Consider the following 26,112-nt stretch of genomic DNA (forward strand, 5'->3'; position numbering starts at 1 on the left):
TAAACGATTTGTTTTTTCCCTTCCCCTCCACAAATTATACCAACATCAAATACAGTGAAAGCAGGGGTTATAGTTATACCTTGGGGGAGGGACATACAAAGCAACAAAGAAATAATCTTATAACTATGTTAGAAACCATTGTCATACCTCTAATTTCTTTTCCCTCTATTATTGCATTATTATTGCATTCTTTTCCCTCTTTTATTGCATTATTGTTTCACTTCTGAATAAAATAATAATGCTTCTAAAATTTCTTCATAATGAAAATACTTACTATGGTTTATCAACTTAAAGGAATTCTGAAGAGCAAGGCTGAAATTAGGAAAGCAAATCCATTTGTAATAGATTCAGAAAATACCTATGAATTAACAAAGATGTAAAGGAGCTTTATGATGAAAACTTTAAAAACCCCAAAAAAGTAAATTAAAACAGATTTAAGGAAACAGAAAAATCTTACATGCTCCTGGATTGGAAGTATTAATATAATAAAAATGGCAATACTGCAAAAAGCTATCTAAAAATTCAGTGCAATATCCATCAAAATTCCAACACATTCTTCAATGATATAGAAGAAGCAGTCTAAAAAATCATATGGAATAATAGAATAGCAAAAACAATCCTTAGCAGGAAGAACAGTGCTTTTGGAATATCAACACCAAACTTCAAACTCTACTACAAATCTATGTGTAATAAAAATAAGTTGGTATTGGCACAAGAATAGGCCTGAGTACCAATGAAATAGAAGTCTCAGAAATGAACCCACAGACCTAAAGGCACCTAATATTTGATAAGGGAGCCAAAAACACAGGATGGAAGAAAGACAGCATTTTTAGCAAATGGTGCTGGCAGAATCAGCTATGCATGTACAGAAAACTGAAGTTAGAACCTTATATATCACCCTGCACCGGAATCAGTTCTAAATGGATCAAAGACCTCAACATAAGACCATATAACCTGAAAATATTACAGGAAGGGATAAGGAAAACACTAGAGTTTTAGCACGGATCAAAACTTCATAAGTAGAGATTCAGAATTACAATCAAAGAATGGATAAATGGGATTTTTACATCAAACTGAAAAGTTTCTGCATGGAAAAGGACAGCAATCAAAGTAATTAGAAAGCCCATAGAATGAGAGAAAGTCTTTACCAACTATGCGTCAGACAAAGGTCTCATATCTCAAATATACTTACAGCTCAAAATATTAAACCACCCAAAACAACTCCTCAAAGAAATAACAATCCAATTTATAAATGGGATAAAGACTTAAAGAGAAACTTCTCTGAAGAAGAAATTGACCAATAGACACACAAAGAGATATCTGACTTATCTGGCCATTAAATAAATACAAATCAAAACAACATTGAGATCTACCTCACTCCAGTTAGAATGTCCATTATCAGCTTATCTGACCTTTTCTGTTTGACCCAGACATATACTAGTTATTGCAAATAAGGGAAACCATGGGACCTATGTTTCTTTGGGCCTGGCTTACTTCACTTAATATATTTTTTTCCCAAGTCTTTCCATTACCTAACAAATGGGGCAATGTCATTCTTTCTGATGCAGGCATAGAATTCCATTGTGTATATATACCACATTTTCTTGATCCATTCATCTACTGAGGGGCATCTGGGTTGGTTCCATATCTTAGCTATGGTAAATAATGCTGCAATAAACATAGTTGAGCCCCAAGATAAGTATTCAAATATTTTTTGTTTTTATTTTTCCTTTCATACAATTGTTTTAACATATTTATAAGATGATTTCTATGTTGCTTTGTATGTCCCTCCCCCACAGTATACCCCATGCTTTCACTGTATTTGATGTTGGTATAATTTGTGGAGGGGAAGGGAAAAAACAAATCGTTTAAATAGGGATACAGGTGGACACATTGCAACAATGAGATGTACAAGTTGTTATGTCGAAAAATGAACTTTACAACATTGGTGGGGGGGGGGATCAGGTAGGGAAGGGAGGGAGTATGGGTAGGGATGGGAAGGGGAAACAAAGAGGAGGTTACAATGCTTGATAAGAAATGTACTCGTTATCTTGCCCATGTAATTGTAACTCCTCTGTATGGTATTCTCACAATTAAAAAAAAAAAGAATGCCCATTATCAAGAAAACTAACAATAACAGATGTTGGTTGGGATATGGCCAAAAGGGAATGCTACTGCACTGTTGGTGGGAATGTAAACTTGGTCAGCTACTCTGAAAAGCAGTATGGAAGTTCCTCAAAAGACTAAACATAGAGCTTCCCTGCCCAGCAATCCCACTCCTGGGAATTTATCCAAATGACCACAAACCAGACCACACTAAAGCCACCAGCACAACCATGTTCATCTAAGAATTGTTTACCATAGCTAAAATATAAAATCAACCTAGATGCTCCTCAGTGGTTGAATGGATGAATAAAATGTGGCATATATACACAATGGAATTCTATGCTTCAATAAGAGAGGATAGTATTGCCCCATTCATAAGGAAATGGGAAGACAAGAGGAAAAAATTATATCAACTGAAGTAAGCCAGATCCAAAGAAACATAGGCTGCAATGTTTTCCCTCATTCATAATAATTAGAATGTGCCTATCAATCTACAAGTAAATCCAATAGGTAGTAAAAAACAAAAATTATACTCAGACACAATTAATTAAACAGCAGTCTAAACAATCACACAGTGAGACCAGAGGAGGATATTCTTAGGAGAGGATCACAAGGACTCATATGATCAAATCACAGACTCCTGAGTAGTTACTATAGGTATGAGCCACTGGCGTGGGGCTTATCCTTTCATTCTTAGAGTACACAGAAATTGGCTTGGATCTTTTCATAAAGAGTTAGGTTCAATTTGTTACTATTCTTTAAGTTTTTTTCCTCTCATGTCTTCATGAAACAGGATGTAATTTTTTATCCTAATGCTTTTGTATTGGAATTAAGATAACTAATTTTGAATATATCAAAATCATAAACATCACATGATAAAAGATAAACACAGTTTTATAAAAAGGTGGGAGACATTGTGTATAAAATGTATGACTGACGTAATTGATTCCTAAATATATAAATGTCTCCCCCAAATTAATTTTTTAAAAGACCAACAGACCAAATTAAATGTGCAAAAGATGTAAAATTAAATTCTCAAAGATGATAATGCAAACTATTACTGAATATATGAAAAAGTCCTCCATTATAAATTAGGATACTCAAGATTTGTACAACCATCATATACCATTTAAAAACACTCAGGAACAAGTCTTGCAAATTAAACCATGTCTTCAAGGACAAAGGATGACCCATTGCAACAATGATGCTCACAAGACACTATATTGAAAATGAACTTTACAACTTCTGGGGAAGGGAAGGCGTGGGGGGGAGGGAAGGAATAGTGGGAGAAAAAACAAAGGAATGGTTAACAATGTTGGACCAAAAAATGTACTCATTACCTTACTCATATAACTGTAACCCCTCTATACAGCATCTTTACAATAAAATTAAGAAAAAATAAATAAATCATTTCCCGCAGGAAATTAAGAATATCACCACTGATGGTGAGAGTATAATTGTGAGTATCAATTTGTTGGGAAATTTGGAACTGTTTACTGCTGCCTAACAGTTCCACTTCTTGAGAACTTGTTAGCTATATGCTCCAGAAGTTGCAAAATAAGAAACAACCTCAAATATATTTCACTCCAAGAGATGGCTAACTGAGGTAAATAAAATGAATCAACTTTATTTGCCTGTATCTACAAACATTTTGCAAGCAGGTTGAGTAAACATTCAAAAATACCAGTGGAAGATAACATGTACAATACAGCTTAATCCTTAGAAATCTTGCGGGTGTTAAACCTTGTGTGTGTGAAATCTTGTGTGTGTGTGTGTGTGTGTGTGTGTGTGTGTGTGTGTGTGTGTGTGTGTGGTATGTGTATGTGTGTTTATATGTTTACCAGTACTGAGGCATAACCTCAGAGTCTGGGCACTATCCCTGAACATTTTTTGCTCAAGACTTGTGTTCTACCACTTGAACCACAGAACTATTTCTGGCTTTTGGTTGGTTAATTGGAGATATGAGTCTTATGGAAGTCCCTTCCTGGGCTGGCCTCAAACCTTTATCCTCAGCCTCCTGATTAGCTAGGATTATAGACATTAGCCATGAGCACTGACTCACATCCTTGTAAATCTCCAAAGAAAGATTATTGTTTGTGTATTATAAATAATTTATAAACAGAAATGAAATTATTAATCAGCATAGAAAATACACATACTAATTTCACAAACTAGGTGACATTAGAGATGGTATGAAAGAAATAGGTTATGGCAATGGGCTTCAAATTTCATAATTTGAAGACATATGAGAAAATATTAACATGTGGTACCTGGATGGTAGACAGCATGTAGAATTTATTTTTAGAACTCTTCAGTTTTTCTATATTTCAATATAAATTTTCATAATCTTAAATGAATGCCTAAGGAAAAGAACCTCTTTATTGATAAGCACATATATTATTGTCATTCTTACTGTCCATGATTATTTATCTATTACTACTATTATCTGATTATTCTGTATTTTTCAATGAATGAGAACTCTTAGGCTTTGCTTTCATCATCTGTGATATAATAGAAAAGACTAGACGGTCATTTCAGATTCTTTCTAGCTCACACTTTAGGTTGTCTTCCTTTTTCATCTTTACATCCCCTTTTCTAAGTTTTACAGGTTTATTTTCTGAATTCAGTATCAATCTATCTTTTCTTCTCTCCTTTTCTGAAATTACCGGGAGATATTTGACCAAAGCATGCAGAATTATCACATTTGCTAAACTCCTAGGAACATTGCAGCTATTTTCTTGTTCTTGGTGTTGCTGCTGTAGCTATTTTCTTAGGAACGTAACAAGTGCCACATTTTCACCTGTCATTTCTGTCCTAGAAGGAACGTAGGGGGAGAAAGTGCTGATAGGAAAGATGCTCAAGAAAGCAGGAGTGGGATAGAAGCAGGGGCAGAGAAGAAGTGCCCTGTGTTCTGCCCGGTCATCAGACTGCAGCAGAATCTAACTAATTCTTGAATGATGTAAAATGGACCCGTCCTAACTCTCTACAATCTGGTCAAGGCAGGGTGGGTGAATCAAATGTACTTTGCAGCCTTGGAAAGAGTAGTTCTTCATCCTCGCGGTGAGGATCAGGGCGGCACTAAAGGAGTCGTGGGGGAGAGAGTGCTGTGTGGGTCACAAACACCCTGCAGCACTCCTGCATGGGTATTCTGCGTCTGGCTGGGCAGACTGGTGAGAAAGTGATGGGGGCGTGACCACCGCTGGAGGACCCGAGGGCAGCTGGAGGGCCCCGCCTCCCGCAGAGCGTCCAGCCAGCGACCGCTGGCTCCCTGCAGCTCCACCTCTGTGCCTGAAACCTAGAAGTGGTGTTTGTGCCAGGAGGACAAGGAAGCTGTCAGGGCCAGAGCCGGGGTTCCCCAACCCAGAACTTTCCACGTGCTCCAGACCTCGGCCCAGCTATGGGTTACCAGGGGCAGCAGCGCCTCACCCCATCCCAGGTAACGCTGGACACCGGGACAGGCTCTGAGCCAGTTCTGCTGGCTCCATCCTTGCGACCGAAGGTCAGCTACCTTCATCTGGGGGCTTGGCTTCGCCCTGCAGAAAGTTTTCCAGAAAGAAAAGTAAAAATGTCTTTATCTGACTTAACTGATTTTTAAAATCCCCTCCCTCCCTCGCCTTGGCAAGGATTTTTCAATACTACCTCTTTAATGTCACAGCATCTCAATGTTGACTCCCTAATCCCTCCTGCCCTGTAGAGTTGTTGTCAGGTCCTTCTAAGTAAGCATTTGGGACAGCTGTGAAGAGGACCCTGGAGGGTGGAGTTGCTTACAAACCTGTGGGTTTGATAGCTCTTACTCATCATCATTTTATTCTCACCATCGATCTGACATATTAGCATCAATATTTTGTTACAATCTTGCATTGCATATTTGTCTGACACTGTTCACTTTTTTGTGTGTGCTAGTAAATAGTAAACTAACCCATTGATCCATGAAATAGGGGGATCTGGATGACCGGGAAACCCTGGTTTCTGAGCAGGAGCACAATGGGAAATCTTGTCAGTCTGCTGCTGTTTTTAATATTGTCAACTCTATTATAGGATCTGGTATAATAGGTGAGTGTTCTGTTTTGGTTTTGTTTTCTATTTTAAACAAAGTGGTCATATTTAAAACTTAGTATGCTGCTACTTTGGTGTTGTGGTTTATTTTTTAAAAGGGAAAAAATTGAATGAGAAACATGATGATTTTCTTCCACAAAAGCCTTTTCCATTTTCTTCCATAACAGTCTTTCTAGTTTCTTTTTTTCCATTGTGAAGATAGGGTTGGGGGTCATACCCTTCCCACTTCACCAACACACACAAACAGCTGACCGCATTCTTCCTCTGACCTGCAGAGGGTGATTATTATTCCTTTTGTTATTTGAAAGCATTCCAATTTAGAAAAGACAAGGAAAAATAAAATCTGGCAAGCTACAATACTAGGAATGTAACTTTATACTACAAAGCTTGTCATTCTAATGGCCTGAAAATTTGCGCTTCTCAGCCTGGCACTATTTTTCTTACTTTTCCACATGTTGATGGACTTTGGATTGTACATATATAGTCTTTTAAAAATTGGTACACAAATTGGAAGTACCTGATGTGAAATACAAACAGTAGTGGAAAAATCTCTTTAAAATTCTACTTGCCATGGGCTGGAACTTGTTTTAAATGGTAGAGCTCTTGTCTAATAAGCACACAAGGCCCTGTGTTTTAACCTTAGTACTGGGGGGAAAAAGCTACAAAAATATTTCCTCTATACACTGTAGAGATATGGGAAATTCTGCATGGTGGATTCCTAGAATTGATTCCTGATATGAATATTCCAGCAACATGAAAAATCACCAACACTACATTATGCTTAGTAGTTTAAAACAAAGATTAAAGAGAAGTCTTTTCAGAAAACAAGATTTGCCAGGTACTGGTGGTTATAATCCTAGCTACTCAGGTGGCTGAAATTGAGGACGCAGTTCAAAGCCAACCCAGGCAGGCTTGCCTGTGAGACTTTTATCTCCAATTAACCACCAGAACACCTGAAGTGGCACTGTGGCTCAAGCGGTAGAAAGCTCACCTAGAGCTGAAGAGCTGAGCTAGAACAGTGCCCAGGCCCAGAGTTCAAGACCCATGAGCAACAAAAAAAGAAAAAAAAATGTTTTTTTGAGTGGAGATATTTAAATTATTTTTATCTTGAATGTTTTGACAGTAATCTAAAATTGTTCAGATTTCCAAAATTATATTAAATAATTGTATATCCATCCTTTAGCTTTATCAAAAATAGTTCTGCATGAACCCTTTTCTGACATTTCCTTCATGATTTGATTCCAGTGTCAGTCTTTCATAATATCCCATAATGCTACTTTTTCTTATCAAATGCTGTTTTCTAAGCTAGTACATAAGAAAAGTTTGATGTCACTACTCTCTCTGCATTCTAGGACTTATGTCACCCTCGACATTTGTATAAATTGACATCTGATTTTCATTCCTTGCTTTATTCTCATCCCATCATCTGCTTTCTTGACATGTTTCTAACTGAATGACACCATAGCTTGGAATAAATATTAATATGCTAGCATTTAATTTTAGGATTGTCCTATGTACTGCTTAGAAATCTGTCATGAGCATATGTAAATTTAACTATTATGCATCAGAATTGGGGAAAATGTCTCTATCTCTGTGTCTTACTAATATGGAATTTTCCCCCCACCCAGGGCTCCCATATTCAATGAAGGAAGCTGGATTTCCATTGGGCATATTGCTTTTATTCTGGGTTTCATATTTTACAGGTAAAAAAAATCACATAATTGAGTGTTCCTGCATTTCAGACTGCAAATGACTTTTGCCTACAACTGGACTTCCTAGCTAATCAAGAAGTGCATCAAAGGATACTAAAGAATTTAAACATTACGTCTTAGGCAATTTACTTTTCATATTAATCCTTTAAACAGATTAGAAAGAGTAGAAGATCCTAAATCCTTTCCACGTGATTTTTTTTTATTTATATGGAAAGTGGTAGATGGGAAAGTCACATTCAAGCTGGTGAAGACTAAGGAAGGACACCACTGACAGTGCACAGCAAGGTCTTGTGGGCAGGTGCATTGGAGTGCCCTTTGACAGCCCTGTTTGCACAGTGCTCAATTAGCAGGGTTCACCTGCAAACTTCTGATCGACTTGCCCTTATTCCCCACCCTACCCCCACCCTGTATGCCTTCAGGGCAGCAGAAACACTTTTTGTTGTTGTTTAGGTTGCCTTTCTTTTATTTTCTTTTTCTTGTTATTGTAGAGCTAATATACAGAAGGGTTACAGTGATATAACTCAGGTAACAGTACAACTCTATTTGAACCATGTCTCCCCTTCCCTCACTCTCTCCAGTTTCTCCCTCCCACCCACAAGATGTACAATTCATTTTACTTGTGAGTACCAATGTTGTTCTACATTTTCTGTGCCCCCCTTACCCTCCCAAATACAAATGAACTAATAAGACAAAAAGAAAAGAAAGCAAAAAGAAGCAACAATGGCAACTAAAAAAAACATCTCTTGTTTTCTTTTCTCGGAGTTCATTTCATAAAACCTTGTTTTATATGACCATATGCACATAGCTATTGAGCCTTTGTCTACGGCTCCTATACATATCCTCCTTTGGCCTCAGACAATGTCTAGAGTCTTATATAATATATCATGTCCCTGTGTGTATGTGTGTTTATGATTTATATATATATATATATACATACATACACATATATATTAATCATCCAGTCTGTTTACATGTAGATTTATAGGTGCATTCTAGTTGCTACAAATGGGGAAAAACATGCAGCCTATGTTTCTTTCTTTTGGGGGGGGTCCGGTCATGGGGCCTGAACTCTGGGCCTGAGCACTGTCCCTCAGCTCTTCAGCTGAAGGCTAGCACTCTACCACTTGAGCCACAGCACCACTTCCGGCTTTTTTCTTTTTGCTTATGTGGTGCTGAGGGATCGAACCCAGGGCCTTATGCATGCAAGGCAAGCGCTGTACCACTAAGCCACCTTCCCAACCCACAGTCTATGTTTCTTTTAAACCTCTTTCCTTCTTTCCATTTCTGTATATATCATGGTCACTCTCCAGCTAAATGTAGACTTTACTACTCCTAAAATTCTCTTCCTACCATCTTATGGCAAACATGGCGGCTTAGGATCACTGAAATAGAGGCAATGATCATAAAAGAGACATTGACAGGGTTATTCTGCTGTGGTAACCACAGTGAGCAACTAGATCCCCTGGAACCAACTTGTGGCAGAGCCCCTCAGCTGCCTCTCTCTCTGGAGTAGTGTCTGGAACTCAATAGATTCATCTTCCTGTGATACCATACCTGCTTCCCTATAGTCTTCAATTGATGACTGAATGATAGAAATCCAGAAGCCAGGCTCCTTTCATTCAAAAGGGCCCAATATGTAGTGCAGTTAGAGCTTCAGAGTGCCAACACCATGGTGCTAAAGTACCACTAGTCTCCACCAAAATGGAACCCTTAGCTAGTTTTCTGGCCTCTCCTTCCATCTCAGTACTACTGAGAGCACTCTATGTCAAGGGATTGGTCCCAGCTCTGTTTCTGGTAATCTAGCCTTTAAAAAAAAAAACTTTTAAAAAAGTCTCAGACTTTCTAATCCAACACTTAATAACATCATCCCTCTGGCTAAGGAAGAAGCAATAAAGTATTCAATAGATACCAATCCAAAGCTGTAGAGTCATTGGACTGTTCTCCTCCCTTCTTTTTTTTTTTTTCAAGCCCCGTGGGGCTTGAACTCTGGGCCTGGGCACTGTCCCTCAGCTCTTCAGCTCAAGGCGAGCGCTCTACCACTTGAGCTACAGTGCCACTGCTGGTTTTCTGGTGGTTTATTGGAGATAGGAGTCTCACAGTCTCTCCTGCCCGGGCTGGCTTTGAACCGCGATCCTCAGATCTCAGCCTCCTGAGTAGCTAGGATTACAGGCGTGAGCCACCAGTGCCCGGCTTTCCCTTCTTTTTACCCCTCCCCCAAGACCTAAGCTGCTTCTAGCTATTTATAGTTTAAGACCTATTACTTGGTAGCCTGGGACCCATAGCTTTGTGCTTATTAACAGTTACTAGGTTGAAAAAATTGCATTGTACTTAATCGCATAAAATAGCATTTATCACATTTTTTAAAAGCCTACTCAAGTATCTACCTTTGTCCTTTTTAAATTTTCCTGTTTCCTAGTCAGTCAGTGTTGACAATTACTGCTCAGGTATAATTTCATAGCATAAGTGCATTGAAAACCGTTACACATTATAAACAAGTAAACAGAAAAGTTAAGAAAAAGGTATCACCTCAGATTCAGAATTTGAGAAGAATGTTCAGTTACTAAACCTAAATCATACTATACATAAGTAATTCATGACATAAACACCTTTCCCAACTGATGAGATCTGTAAGATCACCGATCAAAGCCAGCTCTGGCAGGAAAGTCCATGAGACTCTTATCTCCAATAAAACTACTCAAAGAACCAGAAGTGGTGGTGTGGCTCAAGTGGTATAGTGCTTGCCTTGAGTAAAAGAAGCTCAGAGACATGGCCCAGAGTTCAAGCCCTAGGACCAGCAAAATATCTACATACATACATACATACATACATACATAAGAGGGTGAGAGCAGAGGAAGGGAAGGAGGGAGAGAGAGAGGGAGAAAAAAGAAAACATAAATCTTTGAAGAGAATATATTTATAGACTATTTTACAAGCAGATAAACACTTACATTTGTTATTTACTTGAGTCTTAAAATTGGGAACTGTAAATAATAAACTTTGATTTTTTTTTAAAAACTCAGCATTCTCACCTCTAACATCCAATTCTTTACCTAACCCTTCATGGCATTTCTGATGTTACTAATGGCCTCTCAGTCTTCACAGTGAGTCAAGTCCTCCCTGGCTTTCCTCCTTGCGTCTGCCCTCCCTCTGATGAGTCTTCCATATTGTTACAGAATTCTCTTAAGACTTCAGCCTCAGTTCTGTTTCTCTCCCATTCCAAACATTCTAAGTTGCTGTAATGACAAAACAATATCTAAATCTTCCTTCCTTTCTCAGCAATCTTAGTTTTCAGTGTCATATCTAATTTTTTCTAGCCAGTCACCTTCTCTGTTAGCCATTATAGACTGTTCCATTCCACATGTATGGAATATTCTTTCACACTGCCTTCCTGATGTTGGTATTCCTATCTGATATTCTTTTCCTTCTCCACCTGGTGAGATAGTTATATCCAACCAGACACACCTCTGGGGGAGCATTTCTTAGTTTTAAGCAAAGGAAGTAGGAATTAATTGCTGTATCCTTTCTGCATGTAGAATAGTTTAAAATCTCTCTTTATTATGCCACTTACCACATTAAATTAAAGTTAGACAGCTAACTCTACTATACTGCCATTAATTTATTCATCAAATACATACAGGTCATTACTGTCTCAATGAATGATCCTGCCACCAGTATAATAATAATAAAAAATTATCTATGAAGCTCCTTACATAGTGTATCAGAGAGACCAAAATGCATGCATAATTATATCATGAAAAATACCTTAATAAAGACCTGTACATGATGATCCAGACACTGACATTTAAGTCAGCCTCCAAGGAATATTATGACAAGGAGCATGTTTCTTTGTTTATGAAAAAATTTAAGTTAGACAGTAAATGGATGGGTACTGTAAGCAGATGGAAATGTAGAAAGGCATAGGGAAATGTGCTAGTGCTTTATTGTGGCTAGAGTGTGAGGAGTTATTCAGCAAGGAGAGAGAGGAGTTCGAAGGACTTGCAGAGGTAGATGCAAAGGCTGCCTTCTAATGATAATCATTACCATCTCTGCAGGACTGTCTCAATGCTGAGCAACTTGCAGCCACAATATTAATCCTGATTCAATGAGGCAGATGTTTTATTTTAGAGAGGAGGGAACTGAGACTTCAATTTAAATGGCTTACAACAAATCTGCAGTTACTGACCCAGAGTTGGGGTATTGATTAAATAAATGTATAGACTGTGGAACTAACTCAAACCCCAGCCTACATCCTGATTTTTTTCATATCTAGCAAAGTGGAGTTCATCTATTGAACTAAATTCCTGTGCCTTACCTTTTTATTCATTCAATGAGATACTAACCACTTCTTAGTGTGATTGTAAAGATCAAATGAGTTTTGGAAAAAGATCTAGCACACAGAAAAGTTGTGAACATATTTTATAGAGTCTTAGAGCTGTTATTGGTACCTGAGTCCAGATACAATGCTTTGCCAACCACTAAGTGAAGTCCATCAAAGATAAATGGGAATAGCACAACTTCTCATTCATTAGCCTCTAGGTGACACCAGGCATAGGATAGGCATTTCAACACCATAATCCTCCCAAATACTGTAAGGCTGGCTTACTTACTGCAGAAAGGCTTACAGAGATAATAAATGTAATTTCTTATGAAAAGCATTTTATGTATATAGAAAACACTAGATCTCCCTAGAGAATTTATAGCAGAAGAGCCACTTGAAAGAGGGATAAAAGTCAGAATGTTTCTGTAGGGAGGGGAAACCAGAAGTATCTGTGGGTTAATGAAGAAAAGGCACTGAAAGAAAGTGATTGCAGCAATTCCAGCAAGAAATTATAAAAGCCAAGGCTTTGAATAAATCATGTTAAAGATTAGAAATTAGGAGCTACTCTTTGATACTAATAGTTAATGATCTTGGAGACCAAAGAATACAGAAAGTAAGGAATATCAATAAGCCCAGGGAAGTTCTAGGTTTCTGCTGATATTCACCAACTGGGGAAAAAGTGAATAAGAAAGCAAATTCCAGGGCTGGGAAGGTGGCTCAGTGGTAGAGCACTTGCCTTGCATGCCTGAGGCCCTGGGTTCGATTCCTCAGCACCACATAAGCAAAAAGCAAAAAGCCAGAAGTGGTACTGTGGCTCAAGTGGTAGAGCGCTAGCCTTGAGCTGAAGAGCTGAGGGACAGCGCCCAGGCCCAGAGGTCAGGCCCCATGACTGGACCCCCCCCCCAAAAAAAAAAGAAAAAAGAAAGCAAATTCCAATACAAATACCAAAACAAGAATTTGGACACTTAAAATTGGCTTACCTAGATCATCTCTAAGGTAACAGGGAGACACAGAAGTTTAGAGTTATGAGGTGCATGTGCTTCAGACATAAATTTAGGTGTTATCACAGCTGTATGACAATTAAAACCACAGGCTTAATGTAATCAGAATAGTGTATTATGAAGTGAGAAAAAAGCCCAAATATACAGAATAAAAGAAACTGGTGAAACAAACAGGCCAATAAAAACACGGAAATGGTTGAAGAAGACCCAGAAAAAAAGTGATATAATAAATATCAAAGGAGACAGTAGATGAAACTAAGCAGGAACTAAGAGAAAAAGTGCTAGAATGAAAGAGTTCTAGGAGAGAGTGATTATAGGAGGAGGGAGGAGGGGGGAGACTGGCAGCGAAAATCATTAAAGATTAAGGTTTAGGAAGTAGCAACTGGATAGATCACCTTGGACATCGTTAGTGAACTGGATAAAAAAGTTTCACTGATTCAAGAGACAGAATGGAAATAGAAACTATACTGCAGATGTTGTATTTTCTTCTTTGTATCTTGATGCATTTCCAACTTACGGGATACAAAGAAATCAGTCAGATACCATTTGTTCCCATCTATAATCCTAGCTAATAAGGAGGCTGAGATCCGAGGATCATGGTTCAAAGCCAGCCCAGGCAGAAAAGTCCATAAGACTCTTACGTTTAAAAAAAATCACCAAAAAATAAAGCCATAAAGGAGAGATGTGGCTCCCCTTTGAGCCTCAGCGCAAAGGCCCTGAGTTCAAGCCCTAGTACTGGCACAAAAAAGCAAGGAAGGAAGGAAGCAATAAAGCAGGAAGGAAGGAAGGAAGGAAGGAAGGAAGGAAGGAAGGAAGGAAGGAAGGAAGGAAGGAAGGAAGGAAGGAAGAAAGAAAGGAAGGAAGAAAGGAAGGAAGGAAGGAAGGAAGGAAGGTAGGAAGGAAGGAAGGAAGGAAATCAGTGTAATGGAGTATGGAAAGAAAGAGAAAAGAGAACAAATACAACACCTTGTATATACAATTGTAAAGCTCAACACAACTGCAATGTCATCCAGTAAAGACACTGCATTGAATAGAAGAGAGGAATTAACTTTATTTAACCTCTATATGTTTTTATCCTTGACTTTAATTCTATAATTGGAACTACAATGACCATGCTGTAAAGTTCTCTTAACCATAGTAGCTTTAAAATTGTTACTAACAACTGAAGTGGCACTGTGGTTCAAGTGGTAGAGTGCTAGCCTTGAGCTGAAAAGCTGAGGGACAGCGCCCAGGCCCAGAGTTCAGGCCCCACGACTGACTAAAAAAAAAAAAATTGTTACTAACTTTATTTACTTAAAACACACACTCATACATACAAACTCTGGCTGTCCTAAATCTATTAGTTTCTGAAATACTAATGAAATTTCAATCATAGTCTTCATACTTTAATACCTATACAGTGCCTGACTACCAATGTGACATTACTTGGAGAGCTGGTAACAGTGGTTACTTTATAGGGTGAGGAACGAAAAATAGAGCCCTGGTACATTGAATCTCATCTGTAATCCTCTTCTGTCCAAACCATTGCCTAGATATGTTACATATATTTGTATCTTGATTGAAAAATATACAACTGAAAATACTGCACTTCACAAAACACCTTTATGAAATATGTAAGCCTTGTCTTGAGAATACTGCAATGTGAAATAAACTTTTTTTAAATTTTTTCTCTTTCTGGGTGGCAATTAAATAAAATTATGTGTATTCTGACATTTTTCCCCCCACAGACTTTTCCCTTGTTTTGTTGATAAAAGGAGGGGCTCTCTCTGGGACAGACACCTACCAGTCTTTGGTTAACAAAACCTTTGGCTTTCCAGGATATCTTCTCCTCTCTGTCCTACAATTTTTGTATCCTTTTATAGGTAAGATAATTATGAAGTTGCATATTTGAATTATGTCTTTTATCATGCAATAATTTTATTATTGTTGATGATGTTGTTCTTATTGTGCCAGAGCTGGGGCTTGAACTGAGGGCCTGGTGATCTCACCTCGCTCTTTCAATCAGGCTGGCAATCTGCCACCTGAGCCACATCTTTAGCTCTAGCTTTCTGTTGATTAATTGGAGATAAGTGTCTCATGGATTTTGAGCTGGCTTTGAACAGTAAATCTCAGATCTCAGCCTTTTGAGTTGCTAGCATGATAGGCATTAACTCGTTTCTAAATGAAAATAGTGTAATAGCACCTTAGGAATCATTTAAAAAAATTAACAGTTGAAATACTTTCCAAATTAAATGTTTTTATTGTTTACCATTTTCTTCCTAATTTTCAGGTCCTTTGGGACTATTTTCTGAAATAAAATGAGGATGGTTTTCATTTGATTAATGTTTGAGTGCTCCTTATTTCATAAAAATAAAGTGATCTGGGACTGAAAGTGAATGAAAGAAGTAATAACTTTCTCTTAAGACTCAATGCATGATTTGGGGGGGGGGGTCCAGTCATGCAGCCTGAACTCTGGGCCTGGGTGCTGTCCCTCAGCTCTTCAGCTCAAGGCTAGCACTCTACCACTTGAGCCACAGCACCATTTCTGGCTTTTTTCTTTTTGCTTATGTGGTGCTGAGGAATCGAACCCAGGGCCTCGTGCATGCAAGGCAAGCTCTCTACCACTGAGCCACCTTCCAAGCCCCAATGCATGATTTTTTTTTAACTAAGGATTTGTAAAAGCCATGTATGAGATCAACATCCTAATGTTTGTGCCACAATCATGAAGTGTTACCTGACACTTTGTAAATAGATAAAATTTTAGTATAAGCTAATAATCAAATTAAGTTTATTTTTATATCAATATCATAGAAACTCATCCCAACAGTTACATCTGTATGTTGCCAAGTCAATAAGAATGTATTTCCCCTAAAATGTTGCATTTTCAATTGAGGAGATACTTTGGTACCTTTGAAATTTATTATTGTTATTCTTCACTTAAGCAGTACATCTGTGGACATTCAACTTTAGCCATGAAATAAATTGCATTTTAAATGTCTTCCACAGTTCATCGTTTAAGGGTACTCTGGGACAATCAATGTATAAAGTAAAATTTTCTTATAAAGCAAATTGATATGGTACATTAAATTTGTTAAAGTTGTACAAACTGATAACCATACCACATTTGTAAAAGTGTGAGATTATATCAATATGTGGAAAGTAATAATTGATGACATTTAAAATATCTGAGATAAAGTACTTGATCATTTATTGATGACTTTCATTTTAATGATATTTTTAGCTATGATAAGTTACAACATAATTGCTGGAGATACTTTGAGCAAAGTTTTTCAAAGAATCCCAGGAGGTAAGTAAAAATAAGACTCTGCAGGGTTTAAGAGATATGTGTGTTGAATATGTTCATATATATTCATATATATAACCATAGATATGTGTGTGTGTGTGTATATATATTCTTTAGTTGATAGGCTCCTAAACTAATTGCATATTGTGAAAAGTGCCACAAGAAATATAGGTATTCTGGTATCTATCTTGTGTTTAATTATATTATTTTTATTTAATTTTATTGTCGAGGTGATGTACAGAGAGGTTACAGTTACATATGTAAAATAGTGAGTACACAAGAAATGTACTCTCTAATTATATTCTTCAACTGTATAATCCAAGAGTGACATAGCAGAATCATATGATAGTTCTAATTTTGGAATTTTTTGGCAGGGGAATCCTCCATACTGATTTCCAAATGGCTGAATGAATTTACATGATCACCAACAGTGTCTATGTGTGCCTTTCCTCTCCATATATCCTGGTTAACATTTGTTGCTGCTTACTTTTCATTCTTTCTTTTTCTCTCTCTTGCTCACTTGCTTGTTTGCTTGCTTGCCTTTTAAAAATCTACTAAGAACATTCTCAGACAATTCCACTCCCTGTTCAATTTTCACATATGATGATTATATTTTTTAAATCATGAGTCTGTTTGGAGAGCAGGGAGAATCCAATTATGAGACAATTAAAATATTAAAATAAGTATAAAATTGTATATCGTCATTTGAAACGTATGTTTCTCTTTAAATTATTTCTATTTCTATTTTTTCTTCTTGTTCTGGAGTTTATTAACAAAATTTTTGTTGTTCATGAAAAGTTTATGTTGTCATAATGAATGCTTGATAAGTTAATTTGATACTAATGTGTTACTTTGATTTGTTGTATTATGTTGTGCTGTGGTTAGCAGCACTGGGGCTTGAATCAAGGGTTTTGTGGATGCTGGACAGGCCCTCCAACATCTGAGCCATGCTTCTAGTCTTCTGATGTTTCCTTGTACCTGCAAATACTAAATAATATTTACTTCATTGTAGTTGATCCTGAAAATGTGTTTATTGGCCGACACTTCATTATTGTGCTTTCCACCGTTACATTTACTCTGCCTTTGTCCTTGTACCGAAACATAGCAAAGCTTGGAAAGGTAATTTTTATATTTTTAAAAAATAGACATAGAAATGAGCTTTGTTACTTACCTTCATTACTTTTTCTGGCCTGCAGTCAGTTTGGCAAAGTTCTTAATTATAGTATTTATTACTGTTTTGTTTTGTTTTTAATTTACTTACAGTTTTGCTAGAGTGACTAACTGTCTCCTCTAAGGGAGACACACCGGCTGAGGTCCAACAGTGCATTTGACAACTTAGAACATGCAAAGAACTATGCTTAAAGCATGTCTAATGGGAAGTGTTCTATTATTTTGTGGATAGTTTAAACAATTTAAATTTAAACTACGCAATCAAAAAATGCTAAATGATTGAAGAGAGATATATGTTAAGCCTGATTTAAACTTTATACAATGAATACATGTCTCAAATATTATATGGTATCCATTAATCCATATAACTTAAATTTCTCTGTATCCATTGATTATTTAAAAATTAACATAATAAATTAAACTGAGAAGTAAGGATGGATCACGTCAATGGCTTTAAGTCTTTTTATTTGTATATTATGTCTATTATTCCTAATTTCTATTCAGCAAATGTTAGTGTTGATGTATTGATTAATTAATCCTTAATGATTTAGACCATATTTTGTATGTATTGTAAAAGAGAAACACTAAACTTTTTCTAATGAAACCAAGCAAATCATCTAAGAAAGTCGTCTATTCAAAATGTCATTTATCAGGCTGCATTTTATTCCCTTACTCTCAAGATTTTACAAAAGAAATTTTTGTTGTTGTGTCTAAATGGTTTTTCATTTATTTTTTGATTTTTAAAACAAAGTCTAAAAATATAGCCCAAACTGGCCTAGAACTTGCTAGCAAGTCTAGGCTGGTCTCAAACTTATGATTCTTTTTCTTCTGCCTTCCAAGCGCTGGGATTATAGGAATGTACTACCATACATGGCCTGATGAAGTTTTGGAGATAATTTTTCATATGATAGTTTTGCCTTTGAGTGTGAAGTTTCTAACAGTTGATCTAACTTTATTTTGCTGTAATATTTAAAACATTAAATATCAGTGATATTTGTATCTAGTCATTAGCCCTTCCTTCTAAGTAGAGTCGAGAATAGAAATGATATTTAAGAGTATCCTGACCACCATGAATTTTCCCTCCATCAGTAACCAAAAGCTATGCCAAATTTTGTATCAAAAGAGGATTTTATAATGTACTAAATATCTGACTAATTTAACTTTTTCCTTTCACCTATTCAGTGTAAGCACAAATATTATCTTCTGGGAGCAGAAAGAAAGTATTCATGAAAAGAAGACTACCAGTATTATTAATACGAGAACGTTTTCCTCTAAATGTCCCTTGAAAGTATCATAGTTAAATATCTAAGTATTTAAAATTCCCAGTGAGCCAAACACAGTCAGAAGAAGACTTGATCTGTAGAAAGTGCTTAGATTTGAATCCCTCTCTGTCACTTTCCAGCTGTGTAAGCTTGTCTATATTGAATCTGTTTCTCAAGAGATCAATGGACTCATACTAGGAATTTCTTTCTAATTGAACATTAACAAATTACAGAACAAAGAATGATAATCACATCAAAATATGTTTTTTTAGTTATCTTAGGAAGAAATCTAGATTTAAAATTAAGACTTGAAACCCAGGTAATGAGTGCAGAAAGCTAATGTGCACTTAGAGCCATTTATATTTTAACTGGTTGAAACCGTGACAGCGTATAGAGCCAATGGAGCTAGGGAACAGAGTGAAAAGCGGAAGTGCCAGAAGGTGGTATGTCCATTGTACTGCAAGAGAAAATATGGGCAAAGCACAGGCAGAGAGGAAACAATTATAGGAAGAAAAATGGCACAAGTCTACACATTAAATTAAAGCTAGGAGATAAAAGGAAGCGTAATTTCACTTTTACTCTTTATTCACAAAGCCACTAAACAGGTCTGAAGCCATGTTAGAAGATCACAAATCATATTTGAACACTGCTTATCTTGTGGCGTTAGGGGACAAAGACTGTTACCTGATAAGAAATTATAGTCCTTAGGTTATCAATAGGAATCTATGAGACTATAAACCACTAAAGGATAAAAGCACTCTATGCATATGTTTACCCAAGTAAAAAAATATTTTGAATAAAGTAATCTGTATTCTTCACCAATGTTGTTTTCATTTTCTTTTGCAGATATCCTTTATTTCCACAGTTTTGACAACTCTGATACTCGGAATTGTAATGACAAGGGTAATTTCATTGGGTCCACACATGTAAGTTTTGTTACACTTGTCTCTCTTTAATTGCTAGGTTTTGCATAGATACTTAGATGACAGAAATGCAGAAATGTAATCAGATATACCCTAGGCCTTCAGCACATGAGAGTATAATTACAGATAAGTAAATGTGCAGTTTTTGTTTGAACACTAAAAAGATTAAAGCAAGTTTATTTGACATTTTGATAGCCATCCTAAGAACTGGAATAAGGAAGTGATTTTTAAAATTTTTTTACTTTTTTTATTTTTGTCAGTCGTGGAGACTGAACTCAGGGTCTGGGCACTGTCTCTCAGCTCTTCAGCTCAAGGCTAGTGCTCTACCACTTGAACCACAGTGCCACTTCTGACATTTTCTGATTATGTGGTGCTGAGGAATTGAACCCAGGACTTCATACATGCAAGGCAAGCATTCTACCACTGGGCTACCTTCCAGGCCCCAGGAAGAGATTATGAATTTTGATTTAGTCTTTTAAAAATTTCAGCAGTTTAAACAGAAATGAGAAGAACAAAGACATTAGAATGCCAGGTTTGAATACCTGTAACCCAGCACTTTGGAAACTGACATAGGACAATCCATACTTCAAGGCCAGCCTGGGCTATATAACTCTCTCCAGAAATGTGTATTTTTCTCAAATTCTCTATGTTTTCTCCAAGTCACTATGAAAGTTCTCTTTTATTCTCTTCTGATTGTATTATTTAATTATTTTTTGTTAAAGTGCTTTTTCATTTAACTAATTGTCAAAGTTAACTGATTTTTTTCTTATTTTTTTTAAAATTTTTTTGTTGGCCGTGGAGCCTGAACTCTGGGCCTGGGTGCTGTCCCTCAGCTCTTCGGCTCAAGTTAGTGCTCCACTTGAGCCAGGGTACCACTTCTGGCTTTTTCTGCTTATGTGGTGCTAAGGAATCGAACCCAGGGCCTCATGCATGCAAGGCAAGCGCTCTACCTCTGAGCCACCTTCCCAGCCTGACTGATATTTGTTATTAATGTTATTTAATCAGGTAAAATGTTGCCAATTTGGTATTTGTTCTCCAATTTTTCAAACGTTATTATTCATCATTGAAAATTGGAAGTGAAGGTTTGCTTATACAAAGTACAGGGTTGATGCTTATAAGCAAACCACAGAGTTGGTGTTGCACAATGCATAATAAACATTTGTGGAAGAAATGACTAATGTATTAGTCTATTAGTATATGGTCACTTAAATATATTTTCTATATTAAATAAGAGAAAGTGAAATTAACTTAAGCCATGGTTTAAAGCAAGGAGAGGAGCACTGTCTTCAATGAATGGTACCTGAGGAAAAAGGAAAAAAATCTGGCAAATAGCTCTTATTGACAATGTAGCCTACATCTCCCATCAATTAATAGTTGTTCTACTATATTACTTTCTTTCTAACTGCATGTGTTTATCACATGTTTTATAGCTAATCAGGAAGATATATATTGTTTTACTTCAAGTTAATTTGGAGGAAAATATGAAATATCTATTCTAACTACATTTTTAATATATATTTATTGTAAAGATACTGTACAGAGGGGTTACAGTTACATGAGCAAGGTAATGAGTGTATTTCCTCTCCAGCATTGTTACCCCTCCTTTGTTTTTCCCCTACCATTCCTTCTCACCCCACCTCCCCAACTATTCCCTTCCCCTGACTAAGTTGTAAAGTTCGTTTTCAACACAGTGTCTTGTACATCTCATTGTTACAATGGGTCAACTTGTATCCTTGTTTCAGCATTTTGTTATTTCCCTTCCCTCCCCAAATTAGAAAAGTGAAGTAAGCCAGGCCCAAAGAAACATAGATCTCATTGTTTCCATTATTTGCAATAACTAGTATATGTCTAGGAGAATCTTACCAGACAAGTAGAAAAGCTCAAAAACTAGGCACATATGACCATATAAGATGAAGCTAAGCAAAATGAACCCCAAGATAGGGACACAAGAGGGTTTTTTTGTATTTAAACTACTTATAATGTACTCTGTGATTTCTTTTGTCTCTTTTGTATGTTCTTCCCCCCTGATATAACCCCTATTTTCACTGTATTTGATTCCTGTACCCTACCTCTTGTCTAACTACATTTAATATGGTCTTTTTCTTTTAAAAAAGGACACCTGTTTTTAGAGGATTTTAATAAAGAGAGAAAGCATATATGTTCTGCCATTGTTATAACTTCCCTTAACCTCACTTAATCCTAACTTACAGGTACATAGGTAGATCAGGTTGTCATTACACAGCACCTGAGTGGCTTAAACACTTTCTTTCTCATAGCTCTATGGGGTGGAAGCCCATGATCAGAGGGCCATTGTGGTTGGGTTTGGGCCTTGTCCCTCTTCCCCTTCCTGTGGTGTCCTCAGGTGGCAAAGAAGGACAAGAAGATCCCTGTTGGCTCTGCTAATAAAGGCACTAATCTCATCAGGAGACCTACTTCATGACCTCCCATAAGTCTAGTTACCAGTCAAAGTCCTCTCTTCCAAATGCCAGCACACTGGAGCTATGGCTTTACCATATGACTGCAGAGAGGACACAGATCAACCTATAGCCTTAGCTGTTCTGAAATACACTTAGTTCACTCATTACATCATGCCATTTTATTCATTTATTTGGTAAACATTGAGTGCCCATTGCTTCCACAGTTCTTGGCTATGCTGTACCCTAAATCATCACCCATTGCAAGTTGTCCCTAAATTGTTTAAAAACAAAAGAAAAAACAATGTCAGTATGCACTGTGTCATGAAAGAGGGGACAGTGGCAAAACCAAAAAGAATTTCTTAGTGGTTTGTGCAGGTGGAGAAGGGGGTGTGCTCAAAGAAGAAAATTTGGTATCTTGAAAGATTTATTGGAATTTTGCTGTCTAGATAAGGGATAAAGATATTACATAAGCCAAGAAAGATAAGAAAGAACAAAAGGATATATTTTATAGATACTAATTTAATGTCTATTGTGTTGGTACCATATTCAGCTCTTTCAAAAGCTAAATTTATAACAACAAAAATGAATATGAATAATATAATAAATACTAATATTTAAAGTGCCTCTTTTTGGAAACTCAAGCTGGCCTCAAATTCTGAATCTCCCACCCCAGCCTCACAGAGCCCATTTTAGCTTTAAGCTAAAAATTTTATTATAAAATATTTAACTATTTTAATTGCAACTTTACTATAACAATGACTCTCAGTAACTGATTACTGTGTTATAGATTTGATATGTACAGGAACCATGAAATAATATTGAATAAGAAAACAAGAAGGAAGTAAATTAGAAAAGTTAGGAAATGAATTAATCAACAGTTGTGCTCAGGAGAAGACTGACAGAAAAGCAATGATTTCCAACTCTAGCTTCACATTAGAATCTGTTGAATAGCTTTGAAAGTTATTGTTGGTCAAGCATTGGTTGCTTGTGCTTGCAATCCTATTCAGGAGGCTGAGCTCTGAGATTCAGAACCAGCCCAGACAGGAAAAATCAGTGAGACTTATTTACAATTAAGCACCAAAATGCCAGAAGTGGAGCTGTGGTTCAAGTGGTAGGGCATAGTTTGAGGAAAAATTCTCAAAGGCAGTTCAAAGGCCCTGAATTCAAACCCAGTACCAGTACCAACACACACACACACATACACACAAACTTGTTGTCAGGGAATGGGCAAGTTTGGGCAAAAATTGATACACTGTCCAGGCAAATAACCTATTTTTTTAAACAGTTGGTGATTCTGTGAATAAGGACTTATTCCTTCTTAGTATAAGAAACATTAAAATCATGAATATAAAGACTAACATCATTTCTAACATTAAATCAGAGATTCTGTTACTTTACTATTTTGTGATTTTTTTTTAACAATTCCGTCTCTACATTTTTTTCAATATTTCTGTACACAAGAGGTCATGTGAAATGCTACCAAGGGAAGTAAAAGTATCTCTGCTCTAAAGGGATTCTGTTTAGTTGAGGAGATAAAGTTGTACAGATGATGATCAATGGACAGTACAACCTGACTCAGGAGAAAGGAAGAGAATTCACTTCCTGCTGGAGTTGAATTCTTTGATTTTGTAGCAAAAGAGCCATTTGTTTCGGTTGTAAAGAAAATATGGCCTCTATTTTCCTCTCCTAGTTATATAATATTTTATCTGAACATTTGAAGTTTTTTAATAACAGAATATTTACTTAACTCTTTCAATATTTAGATGTTAAAGGACTATATTTTAAATACCGTGCCACCTTTTATTTCTGTTTGAACACTACTGCAAACAACTTCTGTCTGTCCCTATTTACAATTGAGCTAATTAAATCCTATGTTCAGGGGTTGGCATAGCAGCTAGCCAAGCAGGCTTCTTTCTGAAAATACAACAGTCACGAATGCTTATAATCCATAAAACATGAGAAATTCAATACACCATGTGTGATTTTCTTCATTTTTGGTTCAAATGAATGTTCAGAAAATCTATAGTATTTTTTCATATGGCTTTTAAACTGGTATTTGAAAAGGCTCTTTAAACCCACTATCAGAAAAAAAAAACGGGGGGAGGAGGTCTGTAATGGCTACTGGTATTGACCTTGTTGCTATGGAAACATCTTTTTAGTGGTTGTGTTTTGAAAATAAAACACAATTCAATTTCCTTTTCCATAACTCATGGGCCCATAAATTCTGCTTTTTTGATATGATTTCAAATATCTCACAGTCCAATGACTTTCAATTCTTTTTGGAAATTATGTTCAGTTTTATTGTGTTTTCTAACCTTTCGCTTTCTAAAACTGAGGTGGCAAGGCAATTTAATTGCTTTCCCGGAAGCGTGCAAGGATAAAAGTGCAATAACGCAGTGCAGCCGCTATTTTGTAGCTAGAATAAGAGGCATTATTGCTACAAAATCCCTTATTGAGGGCTTCATTAATATTCAACATTTCACAATCAGAATGGAAACAATAACATGCAATCAAGTCTCAAAACCTTTTCTTTTAACCTGCTTAAGGCACTTTATTTACAGGATTTTAATCAGTAATATGGTGTTTTAAACAGAATTCCAAAGCAAGGCACCAGTGACTTAAGCCTATAATCCTAGCTACTTAGGAGGTTGAGTTCTGAGGATCGCAGTTCAAAGCCACCCTAGGCAGGAAAGTTCATGAGACTCTTACCTCCAGTTAAAAAAAAAAAAAGCTGGAAGTGGATGTGTGACTTAATTGGTAGAGTATCAACCTTGAGCATAAAAGCCAAAGGTATGTTTGAGCCTTTGAATTCAAGTCCCAGTACTGATACCAAAATAAACAAAGAAACAAAAACATCACTAAACATAATGTAAATGTCTACATTTTAACATATGTTTATACATACAAAAGGTATCTTCCCCAAAGATATCATTCATAATTGTTTCCTTACTCTTGTACATTTTTCCTCCAATATTCACTAATTTAATGTTACATATTAAGAACTAGAGGAGGTTAAAGAAAGGATTAGGATGCAATCAAGATAAAAATGTACCAGCATGGGGTGTCTGGGGAACCCTGTTTCTCTCTCCTTGTAACGTTGTGTCTTGAGCTCTGATTCCTGTAATGGGAACAAAACCTATTTGTCTTCACATGGTTGCAGGAATGAAAAGAAAAATAGCAATTGAAGTTATACCTTCCAGTGCTTTATACAGTTACTCATCCCATCTGTGAAGGTTGCTCATGGTCTAGTCACCTCTGGAAGGATGCACATCCTGATATGGCTGCACTAGGGATCATTTCCAGCATGAACTTCAGCGGAAATGTGATCATTTGAACCACAGCACCTCCCCCGCCCCTCACCCAACTTCCCCATCACCACCAGCTACAGCGATCCTGTGTATAAGTTGTGGTGATTCTGAGCTGAAGTTTATCCAGAGTAGCATGGAAAATGAGCCTACAGAATGAGGAGAGGCTTTTTGGAAGCTGCTTCTTAGTTGATGGCTATTGCTAGTTCTTACTCACAAGAGAGGCTGAATCAAGTGTGTATTTTAATTGGTCTTCTTTAGCAGGAAATGTGAGGACAGATGGGACTGGAGAAAACTGGAAGGAGCTTGTCCACAGAAAGTATCTGGCAAAAGACAGTTGCAACAGTGTAAAAGAAAGGCTGGTGGAAATGCAGTAGAGGTGAAAATCAAGTAATTTCAGGCTGGTAAAATCAGTAAAGCCTTATTGTCTAATTAAAAGGACTAGTGATATTGCCTCAGCCCCAAGGGTTGGGGTCACATCAAGGTCTTCACTTTAGATACCTAGATTGGTACATGGTCCAGAACTCACCATTAAAGAGAGAAAATAGAAGTTTGTTCA

The 26,112-nt window shown here is 36.7% G+C and overlaps 1 protein-coding gene across 2 annotated transcripts in view; it reads left to right on the top strand.

Annotated features, from left to right (window-relative positions):
• The first annotated feature begins 5,431 nt into the window (after nucleotides 1-5,431).
• The window catches only part of Slc38a11 (solute carrier family 38 member 11), a 58,340-nt gene continuing 37,659 nt past the window's right edge, over nucleotides 5,432-26,112 (top strand). For both annotated transcript variants that reach the window (XM_070034369.1, XM_070034286.1), the window contains exons 1-7: nucleotides 5,432-5,542; nucleotides 6,045-6,159; nucleotides 7,791-7,865; nucleotides 14,921-15,055; nucleotides 16,414-16,479; nucleotides 17,489-17,595; nucleotides 19,755-19,834. In XM_070034369.1, the coding sequence (XP_069890470.1) occupies nucleotides 5,504-5,542; nucleotides 6,045-6,159; nucleotides 7,791-7,865; nucleotides 14,921-15,055; nucleotides 16,414-16,479; nucleotides 17,489-17,595; nucleotides 19,755-19,834 (617 nt within the window). In that variant the 5' untranslated portion in view covers nucleotides 5,432-5,503. The remainder of the gene's footprint in view (nucleotides 5,543-6,044; nucleotides 6,160-7,790; nucleotides 7,866-14,920; nucleotides 15,056-16,413; nucleotides 16,480-17,488; nucleotides 17,596-19,754; nucleotides 19,835-26,112) is intronic.

Source organism: Dipodomys merriami, unplaced genomic scaffold (genome assembly GCF_024711535.1).
Source record: "Dipodomys merriami isolate MVZ:Mamm:240054 unplaced genomic scaffold, mDipMer1.0.p SCAF_1, whole genome shotgun sequence".
Lineage (NCBI taxonomy): Eukaryota > Metazoa > Chordata > Mammalia > Rodentia > Heteromyidae > Dipodomys > Dipodomys merriami.